Source organism: Desmodus rotundus, chromosome 3 (genome assembly GCF_022682495.2).
Source record: "Desmodus rotundus isolate HL8 chromosome 3, HLdesRot8A.1, whole genome shotgun sequence".
NCBI classification, from domain to species: domain Eukaryota; kingdom Metazoa; phylum Chordata; class Mammalia; order Chiroptera; family Phyllostomidae; genus Desmodus; species Desmodus rotundus.
Window position 1 is genome coordinate 35,376,973 of NC_071389.1, and position 17,956 is coordinate 35,394,928.

The following is a 17,956-nucleotide window of genomic DNA, read 5'->3' on the forward strand; positions in this document are numbered from 1 at the left end:
AGTCCCCTGAAAATCTAGCAGTTTTTTCCGCTGCCCAAACCGCCTCTGTTTTTTACAGCCAAAAGTTACAGGGATTTATCTTCCCTGTGCTGGAACCCTGGGCTGTGTAGTCTGGCCTGGCGCTGGGATCCCTCTCTCCCAAGGTATCCCTCCCAATTTTTATACACCATGCGTGAATTTGGCACTGTCTGTTCCGCCACCACTGGCTCTCTGCACCACAGTGCGTCTCTACGCCTCTCCACCCATCTCTCTGACTCCACCCTTCCTACCCATCTGGATGAATGTGGCTTTTTTAAATCCTTGGTTGTCAGACTTCCTTACAGCTCGCTTTTCTGGGTGTTTTTTGTTCTGAGATCTAGTTGTAATTCTTTCTATGGTTGCACAAGGAGGCGAAGCCTGCCTACTTATGCCTCCACTTTGACTGGAAGTCCAAGGCTTGGGATTTCTACTTTTTAAGAGACATTGTTAAGAGAATGAAAAGCCAATATACTCACTGGGTCAAAATATTTGTGAATTACATGCCTGATTAAGCACTTGTATTCAAAATGTATAGACAACTCTCAAAGCTTAGTAATAAGAAAACAATAGAAGTTTATAAAAATGGGTAAAAGAGTTGAACAGATCCTTCATGGATGGTGAATAAGCACATGAAAAGTGTTCAACATCATTAGGATAAATATATAGATTAATGCATTAGAATTGAGAATACAGTCACGGCCTGATAGCTCAGTTGGTTAGATCATTGTCCTGATATGCCAAGGTTGCAGGTTCAATCCTCAGTCAATCACATTCAAGATGCAACCAATGAATGCATAAGTAAGTAAAACAACAAATCAATGTCTATCTCCCTTCCTCTTTCTAAAAATCAATCAATAAAAAAATCTTTTTAAAGAATTGGGATGCAGAGATAAATCCATATATCTGTGGTCAGTGGATTTTTGACAGGGTGCCAACACAGTTCAGTGAGGAAAGAATGTGTTTTTCCAAATGGTGCAGGAAAAAATGAATAGACACATGTAAAAGAAGTAACTGGAACCCTTACCTCATACCATACATAAAAATTAAAATGGGTTATAGGCCTAAAAGTAAGAGCTACTTTTATATAAACATGAACATATAAAACTTTTAGAAGTAAACAGGCATAAATCTTTATGACCTTGAATTAGGCAATTGTTTCTTAGAAGGAAACCAAAAGAGTAAGTGACCAAAAAAGCAATTTAATTGGATGTAATAAAAGATTTTTTAACTTTTGTACTTCAAAGGACGCCATCAAGAAAGTGAAAAAACAAAAAACAAACAAACAAACAAAAAGCCCTGACTGGTGTGGCTCAGTTGGTTGGGCATCATGGTCAGGCACATCCCTGGGTTACTAGTTTGGTGCCCTGTCGGGGTACATGCAAGACGCAACATGGCAATGTTTGTCTCTTACACCATTGTTTCTCTTTCTAAAAAATAAATAAATAAAACCTTTTTAAAACAAAAGAAAGTAAAAAATATCCCACAAAATGATTGAAAATATTTGCAAATTATATATTTGATGAGGGACTTGTTTTTAGAATATACTCATGTAAAGAGTTTTTACAACTTGGTGTAGCTCAGTGGATTGAGCGCAGGCTGTGAATCAAAGGGTTGCCAGTTCAATTCCCAGTCAGGGCACATGCCTGGGTTTCTGGCCAGGTCCCCAGTGGGGGCCACGTGGGAGGCAACCACACATTGACATTTCTCTCCCTCTCTGTCTCCGTCCCTTCCCCTCTCTCTAAAAATAAATAAAGTCTTTAAAAACATTTTTTCCAGATTGTCTATGTCTTAAGGTTATGATTAAAATATACATGTAAATGTATGCATGGTATGTGTATTAGTTGGACCTGTGGACCCTTGCAGTGTAGACATAACATCATTGCAAAGGTATTTATCAAGCTGTAGCATATGTTAGTAGTCTATAACAAAACAGCTAAAATTTAAGTGAAAAAAACTTTTTTTGTGGAATAATTTTTAAGTAATTTAAGAAAAGCTTTTTCTCTTAATTTCTTTCAGCCTCAAGGTATTGCAGCATGCTGATTGAGGAAGGAGGATTGCAGCATTTATACAACATCAAAGAACATGAACAGACTGATCCCCATGTCCAGCAGATTGCTGTGGCCATTCTGGACAGCTTAGAAAAACACATTGTACGCCATGGGAGACCCCCTCCCTGTAAAAAGCAGCCCCAGGCCAGACTAAATTGATAGCCATAGGCAATTGGATAATTGAATCACAATCCTTTTTGTGATAGGTTCATTTGGAATATCTTTACCCTCTGTGATGTTTTGGGGTTTCTATGACAAGAATCTTAGATCAGTTTGAGACTGATGATGTACAGTACTGCCCATGTGAATGGTCTCTTAATTTGTTTTGTGATTTTTAACTTATGAGGTAAGAAGGGTCTCTTCCTTCATCATTGCTTTTTAGGAAATTTTCCACATCTTTCAGTGTTTGCACTTACCTGTGCTTGAAATTCTACAGTTTTATGATAAAATTTGCACGAACCTTTAGGCCAGACTCTTCTGATCTTAAAGACCCTTCCAGTCAGTTTGCAGCTTCAGATAAGCTGTTGACCTGATTTCTGACATTGCTTCAGTTGTAAATTTTTTACTGCGTCTGTATAAAATGCCTTTATTCTCTATCTGTGTACGTTTTTTAAGATGCCCTTCTTAGTGTGAAAGAATGGAAATCTGAATCCTCTCCTTGGGAAAGCTACTCACTGGCTGGAGTCTGGATGGCTGGAAGAAAAATATATTAAAAAGAAAAACTATTAAGGGAAAACAGAGTTTAAGAATTGGGGAAAGGTCTGGTCTTATGGTATCGTTTTTAAACTGGAGCAGGCTATCCTTCTGGAGTTTACCTGTCGTCCTAGGGTGTGAACAGTAGTTGCTGCTTCATATTTATTCCTGGAAGCATGGGCTTCTGCTCCCTACACAGACTGCTGGTTACTCTCTGGAAATATTTCCCTAACCATCACAGTGTAAAATATTACAGCATTCTGTGTTAAAGATTGACTGTCCGAATCTGTCACATTGTTGTGAAAATGTGAATTTTAAACTGTCTCCTTAGAACTGACCATTCTTGTCCCAACTCTATTTCAAAGTCATTTTGTTCAGTGAAATGGAGACTACCCAAGATGTTACCTGCTCAGTTAAAATACAGTTAACAACAGTAAATTTTGCCACAAGAAGTTATGTGTATCTTAATGTTTTCATGCTGGGAAAAAATGTGCACATCTCACTGCCAAAAATGAATAACAAGAATTAGACTGTTGTTAAATGTAGTGATTGCAGGTGCAGTGCATGAAAGAAAATACTTTTTGATGGTTTTATTTTTTAGACAGTTGCCTTTCCTTTAATATACTTTAATATAGTAAAGGTATATTAAAGTAAAGGTAATATAACTTTAATATAGTAAAGAATCAGTTATCATTATATCAATAATGGCAGTGGGGAGGCAGCAAATCACCAAGAAACCTAATTCCCATTTCAAATTCTAGTTTGTGAATAAGGTTAATCACAATCTCATATGACTGCATTTCTTTTCATAGATGACCAAAATTTTTTCAATAGAGATTTTAAATGGTATGTTTAAATTATTGTGATAATTCAGAAACAATTTAGAAAGGAGCTGGTTTATTAGTATGCTGATAACATTTTTGATGTATACATTTTATACCACTATTACAATAATCACACTTGAATTATTTGCTCCTCCTCCACAGGGATGAAAACTTAAACTAAAAAAGTATTGAATAGCTTTTTAGAACCATTAAAAATCAAATTAAATTGTGGGTTAATTTTGACTTAATTGGTTTAAGAAAATGTTACAGGTACAGCATAAATTTTCACAGATTAAGTCTGTTTCAGAGGAAATGGAAAGTTCTTTAAAACCCTCCCCCACTTTTATTTTGAATTTTAATGTTTAAGGCAAAATGTAGAAAATGACAGCCTACAGGAGCTTGGAAGTTGCTAGTAGCTATAGTGACCATTTCCAGGTCTCCTAGCTTGTGTGATTAAAGGAGAGCCTATTTGAAAAGTTTGGCCTCAAGCTCTTCTTGTATCCTGTTCAAGACAAAAGTGCATGTCTTTACGTGCTAATCCTAGATTTTTGTCTTAACAGATTGTTTTTAGAAATGGCTATAAATGTACAGAAAATAATAAATCTCTTCATTATGCAGAATAACTTGTTGATAGATGAAGACTCAAAAATATTTTAATTTACTACTTTGAACACTGGTGATGGCCAGATACCTCTGATTCTTAAAAGCAAAATAATCGATCACATCCCAAATATATAAAAATTGTAGTGCCTTTATTGTTGGGATGGTTCTTTAAATTGTATATCTAATTAAGTCTCAGAATTGTTTCTAAGGTCTTGAATCTGGCTAAAATATGATAGATGTGTATATCAAAATTATAAGGCATAACTGGCCTGTCTCTACAGTTAGCATCTATTAGGCCTCCCTTTTACATCTGTGTAATAGAATTTAACAGTACTGGTGCCTTCAAGGGTTACCTCTTCCATGGCTTAAAGGTACTGTTTCAAGCACAATTTAGACTAGGGTTGAACCACTCATTGCTCAAATTGTAGGTGTGCTCAGATATTGTAAAATATCACTACATCAGTCCGCAAGCAACAGCAAGAGTTAGAGCTAAAGGAAATTGAATTAGGCTTTTTAGAGTATATTGATGGATGTTGGTATCATTAACACAAGAACATTCTGAAATTAAAGCAAAAATATTTAAGCCATTTCATTGTTTCCATCAAGTAAGTTTTGCTGTGATCTTTGTACTCTAAAAAATCATTTTTTTTCTTTTGCAGTTGAAAAGAAATATAAATCAAGTAGTAATAAGAGGTTAGTTTACTCTCTGGCCAAGGACTCAGTGGCTACTGATCTTAATTGAGTATTTAAAAAATCATATGAGACCCACAATTCCAGGAATTAACTTTAATATTGCAGCTCCTCACTCCTGGATAGAAATGCTATTTAGTGGCTCCAGTCAATTTAAGTGAATTACCCAAGGTGGCGGTGAATCACTATAGGCCGCTGTGAAAATGTAATTTTATCTTTTGATGGTGAACATCCAAAGAGAGACCCATATTTAAAAACATTAATCTTATATCTCCAGCCTAGGAAGTTGCTTTCACTAGTGGGACCATTGGAGTTGGTCCTTTTTCTCCCCAGTCACTTTCATTTGGATGACTTTTTTATTATGCTGCGTGTTAAGATAGCATTGGGTCATCTTCTAGCCCTTTGAACCATGTTTTAATGAAAATATATTTTATGTGCTAAATGGGGGTAGTAGATTAGATGAATGGATTGTGGTTTTGGCTTAATGTTTCAAAAGGCATGGATGACATATACCCACTACCATCCTCCACCCCTTCCCTGCCATGGAACAATATGCAGCAGGACCCAAGTTTGAAAAGAGGTCTTGAGTAGCAGGGAAAACAAACTTATTGTTTGGTTATTGTGCAACTTTTATCTTGGGATAAGCAGTATTATTAAACTAAAGGTGTAAGTTAAAGGCACTATCACATTGTCAGCTGCTGTGGGCAGTTTTATCTGTATGTTATTGAATACTTATTTAGGGACTTTGTGGCTAGGGCTTCAGAGCAGTATTCTAAGCTTACAGAGAGATTTGCAAACTTATGGTTTCCCTCTCAAATCCATTGTAGCAGTTTCAAATGATTGTGTGGATATTGGATGTTTAATCTTGACTGTTTGCTTTGTATTGACACATTTTTAATTTTTAGTGTTAACCCATGAACTGTTTATTTTAGAAATAACACATATCCAGCCTTCATCCAGTGATGAGAATAGCAGTATGATAGGAAAATTTGCTGAATGTGCTTTAAACGAGTAATTGCTTTATCTATTTTAGTATTACATAATCTTTGCATGACATGGTACAGTCCTAATTATGCATTCTTTAGTTTCCAAATCTTAATGAAAGACATTCTATGTTAACTGATAGGTAGCCTAAGAAAGAGCTTTCTTTGCCTGTTTCTTCCATCCCCCAGTTTTTTTGGGTAATCTATGAGAAAATTGATGCTGTTTCTTATTTCTCTGGATGAAGCAGTGCTCTTTTGGACAGCACAACCTAACTTTATAGCTAGACAGAGTGACTATTAAGAATATTTAGAAAATCAAATTTATCAAAATTATTTTGTGGGAAATTGTAAATCTAGTTCATTAATAGTATGTGCTCAGTTTGGGACTCACTTTTGGAAAAACTGTTCAAATTGGGTTCAGAGTGGTTTCTTCCTTTAACAATGGGAAGATATTATATCAAGATTCGTGTTCTCAGATAACCTGCAAGAATAAAATTTTAAAATCCCTGACTTTTGTAGAAACCCTACTGTCAAATTCTGACTTGTGAGCATGATAAAAGTATCTTTAGCTTGAATTCTAATGGAAGAGTTTAGTTGAACTCCTTTCAAAGGATTTGAAAAATTTATTCGAAAGTATAATGTGTATACATTTCAAAGGTTCTTAGTTTTCTGGACTGCTGGCACCGTTCTCACACTGGCCAGGTGAATGGCAGTGTTCTGTCCATGAATCATGCTATATTTTAAATCAGGACATCACTTAGGTTTTAATGTTGTGTGTACAGATTTTTGTTTTCGGAATTTTTTTTTGCCTAAATAAATGTTATAAATTTTATGTAAAGTGTGTCTTGTCTACTTTGATTCTAGACATTTGCTTTAAAATTTAATACTAATGAAAGATTCTGATTCCTGAGTTATCCTCTTGTAACAATTACTTTCTGAAAAAGTCCAATGGTTTTGTTTCCGGCATTGTCAGCTCTTGGTTCTTGAGTTCAGCAAAGAAAGAATTCAGAGCCAAGAACTCTAATGTAAGAGGAAGTCTATTTAACATGCAAAGCCAAAGTACACTTGAAGAGACGCCTCAAGCGGGCTGCTCAGAGAGCTGCCTTGGCCTTTTAGAAAGAAAGTCACAGAGGCAGAGGAAACGAGGCACCTGTGCTGCAGGGACTCAGGAAACAAGTGACAGAGGCAAAAAAAAAGGACCTTTGGAGACCTTTTCAGGGGGTTAGCCCAGGAAAGTTGCTGCTGCCCCCTGCTCCCCTGGTTGCAAGTATTATGGGGACCCTTATTGTTTAGGAGAAAGAAAAGCAAAGATACATGCCTGAAGAAAGAAGGAAATGTCTTGCTCTAGACACAGGGGTGTCCAACATTTTGATGTCTCTGGGCCACACATTAAATACACAAACACTAACAAAATTGATGAAGAAAAAAAAGGTTTTAAGTAAATTTATGATTTTGTGTTGGGCTGCATGCATAGCCATCCTATGCCACATGTGACCCATGGGCTGCAGGTTGGACATCCGGGAGAGAGAGAGAGAGAGAGAGAGGTGGGAGGTGGGGAGAGAGAACTTGAGTGAACATGTGAACACGCTGGGTCCTTTGTCTTAAAGGTTTTTATCTGTTTTCCAAAGGCAGGGTTTTAGGGGAGGTCTCAGAGGAGGATCTCAACAGAATATTCATTAACTTTCCAGGTAGTCTATAGGTCAGGGTCGTGGTCTCTACTGATTGGTCACAGAGGTTTATTGGCCATTGCTTCTGGTCCTAATGCCAGCCATGGCATTGCTTCCTCTGGTTTTGCTGCTTTTCTGGGCCTGGAGCTGAAACACAAATGAAGCCTAGATGTTATCTCTAGTTTGACCAAAACTCTGTCTCTATGGTAAATAGACCCCAGGTTTTGTTCCGAAAGATGGTTTGATGCTGATCAGAACCTCATTGTCCCGAGGGGTTAATGCTTAAGAAAGTGGTCATGCAAGAAGGAAGGAGGCAAGCCAGTCAGGGTGCTGGATATGAGGCCTGATGAATCAGCTCTCTGTCTCAGTTTCCCCATTCCACTTGCCAAGGAATTTTCCTGGCTGCTGCTTATTCTGCTTCAGTTTGTAAAGATAATTTCTTTCCCTTTTTTAAAATAAATATTATTTGTTGATTTGAGAGAGGGGGGCGGGGAAGAGAAACATCAATTTGTTGCTCCACCTATCCATGCACTCACTGGTTGACTCTTGCATGTGCCCTGACCAGGAATCAAACTCACAACCTTGATGTATCAGGGAAACCCTCTAACCAACTGAGCTACTGGTCAGGGCTTGCTCCATTTATTCATTTCATTAAATATGTATGCTAGGTACTATGTAAGTGTTGGAATTTGTATCATTTATAAATCCCTCAGAAATTAAAAGATTTGTGAAGAAGAAATATTAAATAAGTAGATAAATAAATATTATTTAATGTCATATTACAGACCAGTCTACAGTGCTTGTTACAGAGGCACAGAAACTACACCTAAACCAAATGGGGCACCCATTACACTGCCCAAGAAGACTTACTAGGGAACATAATGTCCGGGTTGACATTCATTCACAAAACTATTGAGATAATTAACTGATAGTATGTATATTTTTAAAGTACATTTAGTCAGATTACCAAAAAACCAAGTATAATATTATAGAAGAACCCCATGACCTGGAAGAATCCTTAGTGATTTTACTTTAAGAAACTTCATTTTATATTTGAAGAAACTAAGTCTTAGGTAAAATGAACTTGTCCAAGTGTCATAGCAAGTTAGTAACAAAGTCCAGCACAATTCTTATATCCCAACCCCCAATCCAATGGATTCCCCCCGCCCACACACCATATTGTTGCATAATAGTATGAGATTTCTTAGACTTAGGCAGTACAGTTGACCCCTGTAATGGCAGGTTCTGCATCTGCGGGTTCAACCAACACTGGGTGGAAAATATTTGGAAAAAAATTACTTTGTTGATGTGTGTACTGTGTAATCAGGCCTACGATGATTGTATCTGTACTGAACATGTACAGACTTATTTTTCTTGTTGTTATTCCCTAAACAATAGAGTATAACAACTATTTACATAGATAGCATTGGTACAGAAAAGAATGTGCACCAAATTGTCAGAGTGGAGATTAACTGTCCTTTAAGGATGGTATGATTGGGCAGTGTTTAGATGCTATAGAATTGTCAATGAATGGCCACTACAAATACTATGACTTCACAACACAAACATCAGCTTAGATGTGTTGGAGTAATAGTGGTTTTAAAAGGAGTTTGTTGGTTTTTCTTAACTGTTTATTATTTCACCAATAATTCACTCAAAAGTTACATAGTGTTGCTATGGGTGATACATACCAACGAAGACAACAAATATCTTTGGTTAATATTTAAACCAACCAATTGTTGAGCTGTGTTGTTGATAGCCAACACTTCAAAAATTAAAAATTAAAAGCCTGCCTCCATTCTTCACCCTCTCCTACCCTTCCTCACTGTTTTTATTGTATGACCTACTCTGTCTTGGCTATTTTTTTTCTTTCCTTCTGATTATCCTGCCACCTCCAACTCCCCATTCTTAATCTGCATCATAATATTCCAATGAACTAGTCTGACTAACTGCATAGCTCCTCAAATTGAAAGGAGGAGGTGAAAAGGCAGTAATCTTGAGCACTCATATTGGTCATTTTTGTCTCATATATATATATATTTTAAATCCTCACCTAAGAATATGTTCATTGACTTTTAGAGAGAGGGAGATAGAAACATGGATTGGTTGCCTCAGACATGCACCCCTGGGGATCAAAACTGCAACCCAAGCATATGTCTGGACTGGGGGTCAAACCTGCAACCTTTTGGTGTACAGAAGATGGTCCCACTAACTGAGCCACCTGGCCAGGGCTATGATTTGATTTGATTCTAATGCAGTCTCAAAATTCAGCCTTTACACAATCTATGAAAGAGTAAGTCATAGAGTGGGAGTACCCACATTGAGCTCTTGGCTTCCAGAAGCCAGCCTTCGGAGCAGGTTTGGAGAAATGGCACCAGCGACTAGAAGTTGCAGATGAATGGCTTTCTCCCATGCATTGAATAAGACAGGTTTTTTTTAATCATCTTGCAATGACTCACTCAAGGACCATCTCCAATGAGTGTCTCTCCTAGAATGGGATGCAAATATAAGAACTAAGAACAAAAAAAACACTTTGTTTTCCCTTCACTTTACATTAATACACATAAAAGGAACCATTTTTCACAGAAATCAAACTTACAGTTGCCAGATAGGAGGGCATTTGGGAGACTGAGTGAAAAAGGTAAAGGGATTAGGAAGTACAAATTGCCAGTTATAAAATAGTCACAGGGATCTAAGTAAAGGATAGGGAATATAGTCAGTTATATTGTAATAACTATGTATGGTGTCAGATGAGGTACTAAACTTATGGGAGTGATCACTTTGTAAGTTATATAAGTGTCTAATAACTATCTTGTATACCTAAAACTAATATTATATTGTATGTCAACTGTAATTTTTTAAAAAATGTTATGCTTATGCCAGAACATTTTTTTCATCACTGTTTTAGAAAAAGAAACATCTGTTGGCTTCCTGTACATACCGCAACCGAGGACTGAACCTGCAACCTAGGTATGTGCCCTGACTGAGAATCAAAGCGGCAAACTTTTTGGTTTGGGATGATGCTCCACCAAATCGAGCCACACGGGCCAGGGTGAAATTAAAAAAAAAATTTTTTTTAGGTTTTATTTATTTATTTTTAGAGAGAGGGGAAGGGAAGGAGAAAGAGAGAGAGAGAAACATTAATGTGTGGCTGCCTCTTGTGCACCCCCTACTGGGGACCTGGCCTGCAACCCAGACATGTGCCCTGACTGGGAATCGAACTGGTGACCCTTTGGTTTGCAGGTCCACACTCAATCCACTGAGCTACACCAGCCAGGGCAATTTTTTATTTTTATTTTTTGAAAAAGGAACCATTTCAAACACATATTTAGAATGTGATTATCATATTTGAATATGGAGGTTGAGTTACCAAATGAATTTTCTACCTAATTTGTGTTCTCATCAATTCAAAACTACAAATATGAATGAATAATGAACCAAGTACTGTGTTCAGTCTAACCCTCCAACATCTTATAAGGGGAGATAATTATCTCCTGTTTTACAGATAAGGGGAAGCCTAGTGTCAAATTACTGGCATCAATTCACACAGATAATAAGTAGAGGAACTTGTAGATTACAACCTAGACAACCTGTTTTAACACCAGAATCTCCACTCTTTGTAAAACCTTTCGCTGCTTTGTTCAATCTCAGTAAGGATGTCTTTGTATGTGAAGACAAAAGTGTAATCAAGAGCCCTCTGAAACTGGTTCATGAAATAAATCACATTGTTGTTTGTGGATTTAAAGAGTCTTCCCCTTTAAAAACCTATGGGGGCCCTGACTGATGTGGTTCAGTGGGTTGGGCGTCCTCCCCCAAACCAAGAGGCCACCGATTTGATTCCAGGTTAGGGCACACACCTGGGTTGCAGCCCCGCCCGGTTGTGGGTGTGCAGGAGGAAATCAGTCTATATGTTTCTCTCCCTTTCTTCCTCCCTCCCTTTCCCTCTCTGTAAAAATAAACAAAATCTTTTTTAAAATATATATTTTTTAAAACCTATGGGAATAGATCAACTATAGTTTAAATTAAGGGTGGCTAAAGAACAAAATTCAACAGTAAATTTGAAAATCTAATTGGCTTTATTAAATGATTTGTGAATCAGGCTGCATCCCATCTGACAATTAGAAGGGCACTCCACGAGGGTTGTGCACAATGTAAAGTTTTTATAGGAAGAAGGGTGAAGCAAGGGAGTTATTAACAAAAGCCAAGAAAGGATTATATATATTTAGACCAGGACACATTCTTTTGGCTTTTTATCATGCATATTATCTGGTCTTCCTTTGAGGGGAGGGGGCAGGAAATGGAGGGGGCCTACCTGACAGGTTACCTCATTGATGTTGACCAGAAAACTCCAGACTGGTTGATTAGGATTATGTTTCTGGGAGAGGTTGAAACAGCAATTAGGTCAGATATTAAATCTCTTGTTTGGTATCATGAGTTTTAACACAAGTGATCTTGTGCTTCTGAATTTTCTTTAACAGGGTCAATCAGTTAGCACTATGGACCAGGTACTATTGCAAGGGGTCCATAATTTCAAATACCACTAGATATTAAGTCAATGCCAATAGTTGACTTGGAGTTCCAATGTAGCCAAAAAGTACAATATATCAAGGCAAGCATTATGCTAAGCCTTTTTAATGTGCAAATGTGTATATTTTCTTACCTAAGCTTTGCAACAGCCTTGAAAAGAAGATAATTATTCTCTTTTGTGGATAAGGAAATTGTGAGTTATTAAATAACTTTGCCATAGTCACAAGCTAGGAGGTGTCAGAGTCACACAGAAGACTCATGTCTGTCAGACTCTGAAGTCTATGCTCTTTTTTAAAAAACCTTTTATTTATTGATTTGACAGAGAGAAACATCAATCTGTTGTTCCACTTATTCATGCGCTTGTTGATTCTTGTATGTGCCCTGACTGGGATTGAATCTGCAACCTTGGCGTATTGGCGTGGCGCTCTAACCAAGATAGCTGGCCAGGGGCCAAGTCTGAAATCTACGCTCTTAAACCACTGTGTTATAAAGGGGAAAAACCCAATTTAACTATTAAGGCTATTTCTATGCACTTTATTGGCCTATCTCAAAGAACTGACCCCATTGACAGCTTTCCAAATTTACGATTTTTTGACCCTACTGGCTCTACAATAAAACATACCATTTTACATATTTGGGAAGAAAATTTCTTGGGCAAAGAGATCGACAACTCTGTAAACTGAAACTCCTTATAGAGATCACCTCAATGTGAAAACATCTAAGTTATAGAAGTTACAGAGAGAAATCTTATCTGACATACCTTACCTGACTAGAACCGATCTTTGTGTGAATCAGCTGCCACAAACCCCAGGTACCTTCAGGGAGATCTTCAGTCAGGGAGGCACTGACCACAGGCACCGGGACATTCCAAAATGATGGTATCAACAACACTCATTAGAACTAGCAATCCTTTGAAACTCTAAACCACTCTCCTACTTTATCATACCAGCATATAAACCTTTACCTCCATGTATTCTTGGAGCTAGTTTCTATAGGGCATTGCTAGAAACAAACTTTTCTCCTGTTTATTTATTGTCACTTAATTTAAGATCCACCAATTGGACCTACCGTATTTTTGGACTACAAGACGCACTCCCCCCAAATTTGGGAGGAAAATGGGGGTGCTTCTTACAGTCCGAATGTAGCTTACCTAGCTTGCTTGGTGGGGGGCGGGGTGGAGCAGGGTCACAGGAGGCAGGAGCAGGACCACATTTTTTGCTTCAAATTTTGTGCCCCTATTTTCCTCCTCTAAAACCTAGGTGCGTCATGTAGTCCAAAAAATACGGTAAATTGGAGGGGGGGGGGTGTCCTCCCAACAGAGCTCACAGTAAGTTCATTTAAAAAAAATTGTTAACACCAATAGATAGGAAGACATCATGTCAGAATAAAGGACAATCTGTTATTTTATTTAAATTTTCTTTTTAATTTATTGATTTTAGAGAGAGAGGAAGGAAGAAAGAGAAACATCAATAAGTTGCCTCCCCGTACAGGACCTGACTGGGTAGGGGACCATTCTCCAACCAACGGAGCCACACCAGCCAGGAACAGGACAATCCTTTAAATACCTGTATATGCATTTAGTTTTATATGTATCATTTGTCCTTATTTTACTCATTTCTACCTACCTGTGATAACTTAAGGACAGCAAGAATCTATGAAATAGCCTCAGGGAACTATTTCCCTAGTTAATTTGGTTCCACAGGAGCCCTTTCTCTTTCTTCAAGTTCATTACTTTATTGTATTGCCTTTACCAATAATCCTCCAGGAAGACCTCTTAACCCTTTCCTGTTTAGGGCTGCTGACACCCCTGTAAGGTTCCAGTTCCTTCATTTCCTGGGCAGGCCCTTTCTACAATAAAGGTTTTACTGCTGATCAGTACAATGGGAGAAATAAACCAAAGCTAACACAAATCACAAATCTTCACAGCTAGTGTTTGTGTTTTTGTTGCCCAGAAAGAGACAAAGACAGAACCCTCTCCCTTAGAAAGCATCCCATATGAGAAGACAAAAATAACACATCAGGCGTTAGACAGTCTCTTAGTTTTTGAAATTCTGCAACTTTGATATTATTTATCTCATTTTCCAGAAGAGGAAACTGAAGCTCATAGGCTAAGTAACTACCTAAAGGAGAGGTAGAGATAAAATTTGAATTCAGGATTTTTGACATCAAAGCTCATGATCTTTCCCTGTACTTCATGGCAACAAAGCTTTAAAAACTTTATGAAGTTCATCTCTTGGCCAGGTAGCTAGCTCAGTTGTTTATTGTGTCATCCTACTACACCAAGGTTGTGGGTTCAATTCCTGGTCAAGGCACAGATAAGAACCATCCAATGAATACATAAATAAGTGGAACAACAAATTGATGTTTCCCTCTCTCTCTTCCTTTCTCTGTAAAATCAATAAAGAAAAATTTTATACAAAGTTCTTAAAGAACTCTAACCATGATTTAAAGAGATCTTAACTACTGTGTTCTAACTTCATTTCAGAAGTTTAATTTCCTTAAACTTCCCAATTTATCTGTATCTGCACTATACTTAATCTACCTATTCTAGAGAGTTGGCTGGAAGAGGGTGGGGTATGTGTGTAAAGGCTTTCTAGAGGAAGTGACATCTAAGTGAGATCTGAAGGATTAATAGGAATTACTTATTAGGGGGAGGCAGAGCAGACAACAATGAACATACAAAAGTACATTTCTAGAACTGAAACAATTTCAGTACATAATGACCAAAAGAAAGGTTATAACGAGAATGTTGATGGTTTAAGCTAGAGAGGTATGCAGGAGTCAAGATCATGAAGGCCCATCTGAAACCATTCTAAGACATTCACTTCTCGTTTTTAAAGATAATGGGGAGCCATGCAAGTGTTTTAAACTGGGGAGAACAGATCAGATTTGTTTTAGGTAGAAGATTGGAAGGAATGAGTCTGGTAACAAGCCAATTAAGAGCATGAACTAAATCCTCAGAAATTATTTGTTAGATTGAAGGGGAAAACTGGAGAATAGGTATGAGATAGATATGGAGATAATGGAAGGAAAGGGTAGAGGAACAGGTTTTCCCAAAAAAACAGGTTTTTGCCCCTCTCTAAATAGATGCAACCGTGTCTGATTTCAGAGAGAAACTTCCTCCAACAGCTACAATTCATTTGTTCCAGTTAACAATTTTATGTATTTTTTACACTAATATTATTGATCACCTTGCATAAATTAGGCATTGTTTTAGGCCTGGGGATACAATAAAACAAAGTCCTTGCTTTCCTGTGGTTTACAGTTTTTTCGTAGTGGGAAGAGGAAGAAAATAAACAGAAATAAAATAAATATATAGCATGACAAATAGTGTTAAGTATGCAGGCAGGATAAAAGGGATAAGAAATATGGGGAGGGCGTGTTGATGGTAGCGAAGATTTCCATTTAATGCATCATAATGAGGGAAGTCCTTATTGATTAGGCAACATTTGAGCAAAACTTGAAATAACTAACCCATGACTGGTGTGGCTCAGTGGATTGATCACTAGCCTGTGAACCAAAAGGTTGCTGGTTTGATTCTCTATCAGGGCACATGCCTGGGTTTTGGGCCAGATCCCCAATTGGGGGCATGCACGAGGCAACTGATTGATGTTTCTTTCACACATCAGTGTTTCTCTCCCTCTCTTTCTCCCTTCCTTATTCTCTCTCTGAAAAATAAATAACATCTTTTTTAAAAAAAACTTGAAGGAAATAAGAGCTGTCCATAAGGATAGCAAGGAATCCAATAGTGTGGAGCAGAATAAGCAAAGGAAAGAGTGACAGAAGATGAGGTGAGAGAAGGGCATGGAGAAGACAGATTATATAGAATCTTGTAGAGCATTATTGTCATTTTTTAAAAATTCTGTGTGAGATTTCTGTGTGAGAAACTATTAGAGAGTTTTGGGCAGAAGAGTGACATGATCTTTTAAATTGATCACTCTAGTTCCTATGTTGAGAGTACATATTAATGGGGCAAGAGCGGAAGCAGGGAAACCAGACAAGAGAATACTGTAAAAATCCAAGTGGGTAATGACAGAAGCTTGGACCTGAATAGCAATGATGGAAGAGATAAGACATAGACAGTCTCTGAATATATTTTGAAGACAGAGCCAACAAGCCTGGGCTGGGTAGCTCAGTTGGTTAGAGCATCATCCAAATAAGCCAAGGTTGTAGGTTCCATCCCCAGTCGGTGCACATACAAGAAGCAACCATTGAGTGCATAAATAAGTGGAACAATAAATTGATGTTTCTCTCTCTCTCCCCTTTCCTCTTTCTCTCTAAAATCAATTTTAAAAAATGAAGATAGAGCCAACAAGATGTCCTAAAAGGATATGGGATATAAGAATAAGAGAGGAGTTAAAAATGATTTCCAAGGTTTTTGTCATAAGACACTGAAAGGACCCTTATACCAGTTGCCATACACTAAACTGGGAAAGACTGGTAGGAAAAGCAGGTTGAGGGGAGACCATCGGGAATCTACTTTTGATATGTTAAGGCCATTTAGATAACAAGGTGGACATGTTGAATAGACAGCTGGATATATGACTCTGAAGTTTAAAAGTGAGCTATAGGCTAGACATATAAAATAAGAATATATGAGCACACAGACTGACTTTAAAGTTATGAAACTAGATAAAATTGCCATGAGTAAAAGAGAATGGTTAGATTCCTGGGGTACCCAAAGATTTAGAGTCTGGGTGGTAGAGGGTCAAGAGGGTGAGAAGGAGCAGCCCATGAGGTAGGAAGAGAAGGGAAAGAAAGAAGAAAGAGAAAGCGATGGGAAGGAGAAGGTCAAGATGTGTCCTGGAAGCTAAATAGAGAACTTTAGGGGGAAAAAAAGTGACCATTTGGGTCAAATGCTGCAGATCAGTGAAATAAGATGAGGAATGGCAGTTCTTGGCAAGAATTGTTTAGTGGAATGGTGGGGATGAAAGAAATTGGTAGGAGAAAAATTGAAGACAGCAAGGTAGTAGAGGTATGGGGATAATACCTGAAGAGGAAAATTAGAGAAAAAGAAGCATTCTTTTGTTATTTAATTATGGAAAATATCAGCTTGTTTATATGCCGGCGGCAATAATCCAAAAAAAGAGGGAAAAGATGATAATGCAGGAGAAAAAAAAGAATGTTGCTGGACGATGTCTTCGAACAAGCAGGAGGGGATGAGACTTAGTGCACAAGTCCAGGGGTTGGCCTTAGATAAGAGCATAAATTGTTCATAGTAATGGGAGGGAAGGCAAAGACAAAGAGCCTATACTGGTGGGTAGATGCAAGGGAAGTTTGAGATGTTCCTTTTTGATTGTTTTTCTTTCTTTCCTTTTAATGCTTCACAAATTCGCACATCATCCTTGTGCAGGAGCCATGCTAATAATCTCTGTATCATTCCAATAGTAGTATACGTGCTGCCCAAACCAGCACGATTGCTTTTCTTTTTTTCAGGGAAAGAGGAAGTTGAGAGTTTGGTGGGGAGAGGAGGTGTTGCAAGTTTGAGGACAGAGGGGAGGTTATGAAATAGTCCACTTAAAAAATAAAGAATAGTGATTTGGACTTGGAGTCTAGAAAACTCGATTTTGACTCCCAGATTTTCCACCCATCAGGAGGGTAAAACAATTTGTCTACACAACCTCTCAGGTGTTCAGTTTCTCTATGGATAAAATGGAGATACCTATAGTCCAGAATTTTTTTTGTATGAGGACTAAATAAAATAATAAATGTGAAAGAAAAGCATTTTGTAGAGTTATTTGTACTTGAAAAATAATTTTAACATTTGAATCCACTAATCAAGGACTTGCTTTGTAAGCATTGTCATGTGTTTTACATACATTATCTTATTTAATCCTCACAATGACCTCCAGAGGTGAGGAATTCTCATCCCATTTTACTTTGGGAGGTTGAGCTTCAGAGGT

At 37.7% G+C, this 17,956-nt stretch overlaps 1 protein-coding gene and 1 non-coding gene across 2 annotated transcripts in view; one reads left to right on the forward strand and one right to left on the reverse strand.

The window, feature by feature from the left end:
• ZYG11B (zyg-11 family member B, cell cycle regulator) overlaps positions 1-6,691 on the forward strand; it is a 73,650-nt gene extending 66,959 nt beyond the window's left edge. Inside the window, exon 14 of the mRNA XM_024571034.4 lies at positions 2,035-6,691. Coding sequence (XP_024426802.2) covers positions 2,035-2,225 — 191 coding nt within the window. The 3' untranslated portion in view covers positions 2,226-6,691. The remainder of the gene's footprint in view (positions 1-2,034) is intronic.
• Positions 6,692-17,361: 10,670 nt separating this feature from the next.
• On the reverse strand, positions 17,362-17,468 carry LOC112314677 (U6 spliceosomal RNA). The gene has a single exon (XR_002975812.1). It is a non-coding gene; the product is annotated as a U6 spliceosomal RNA (small nuclear RNA).
• Positions 17,469-17,956: the final 488 nt, after the last annotated feature.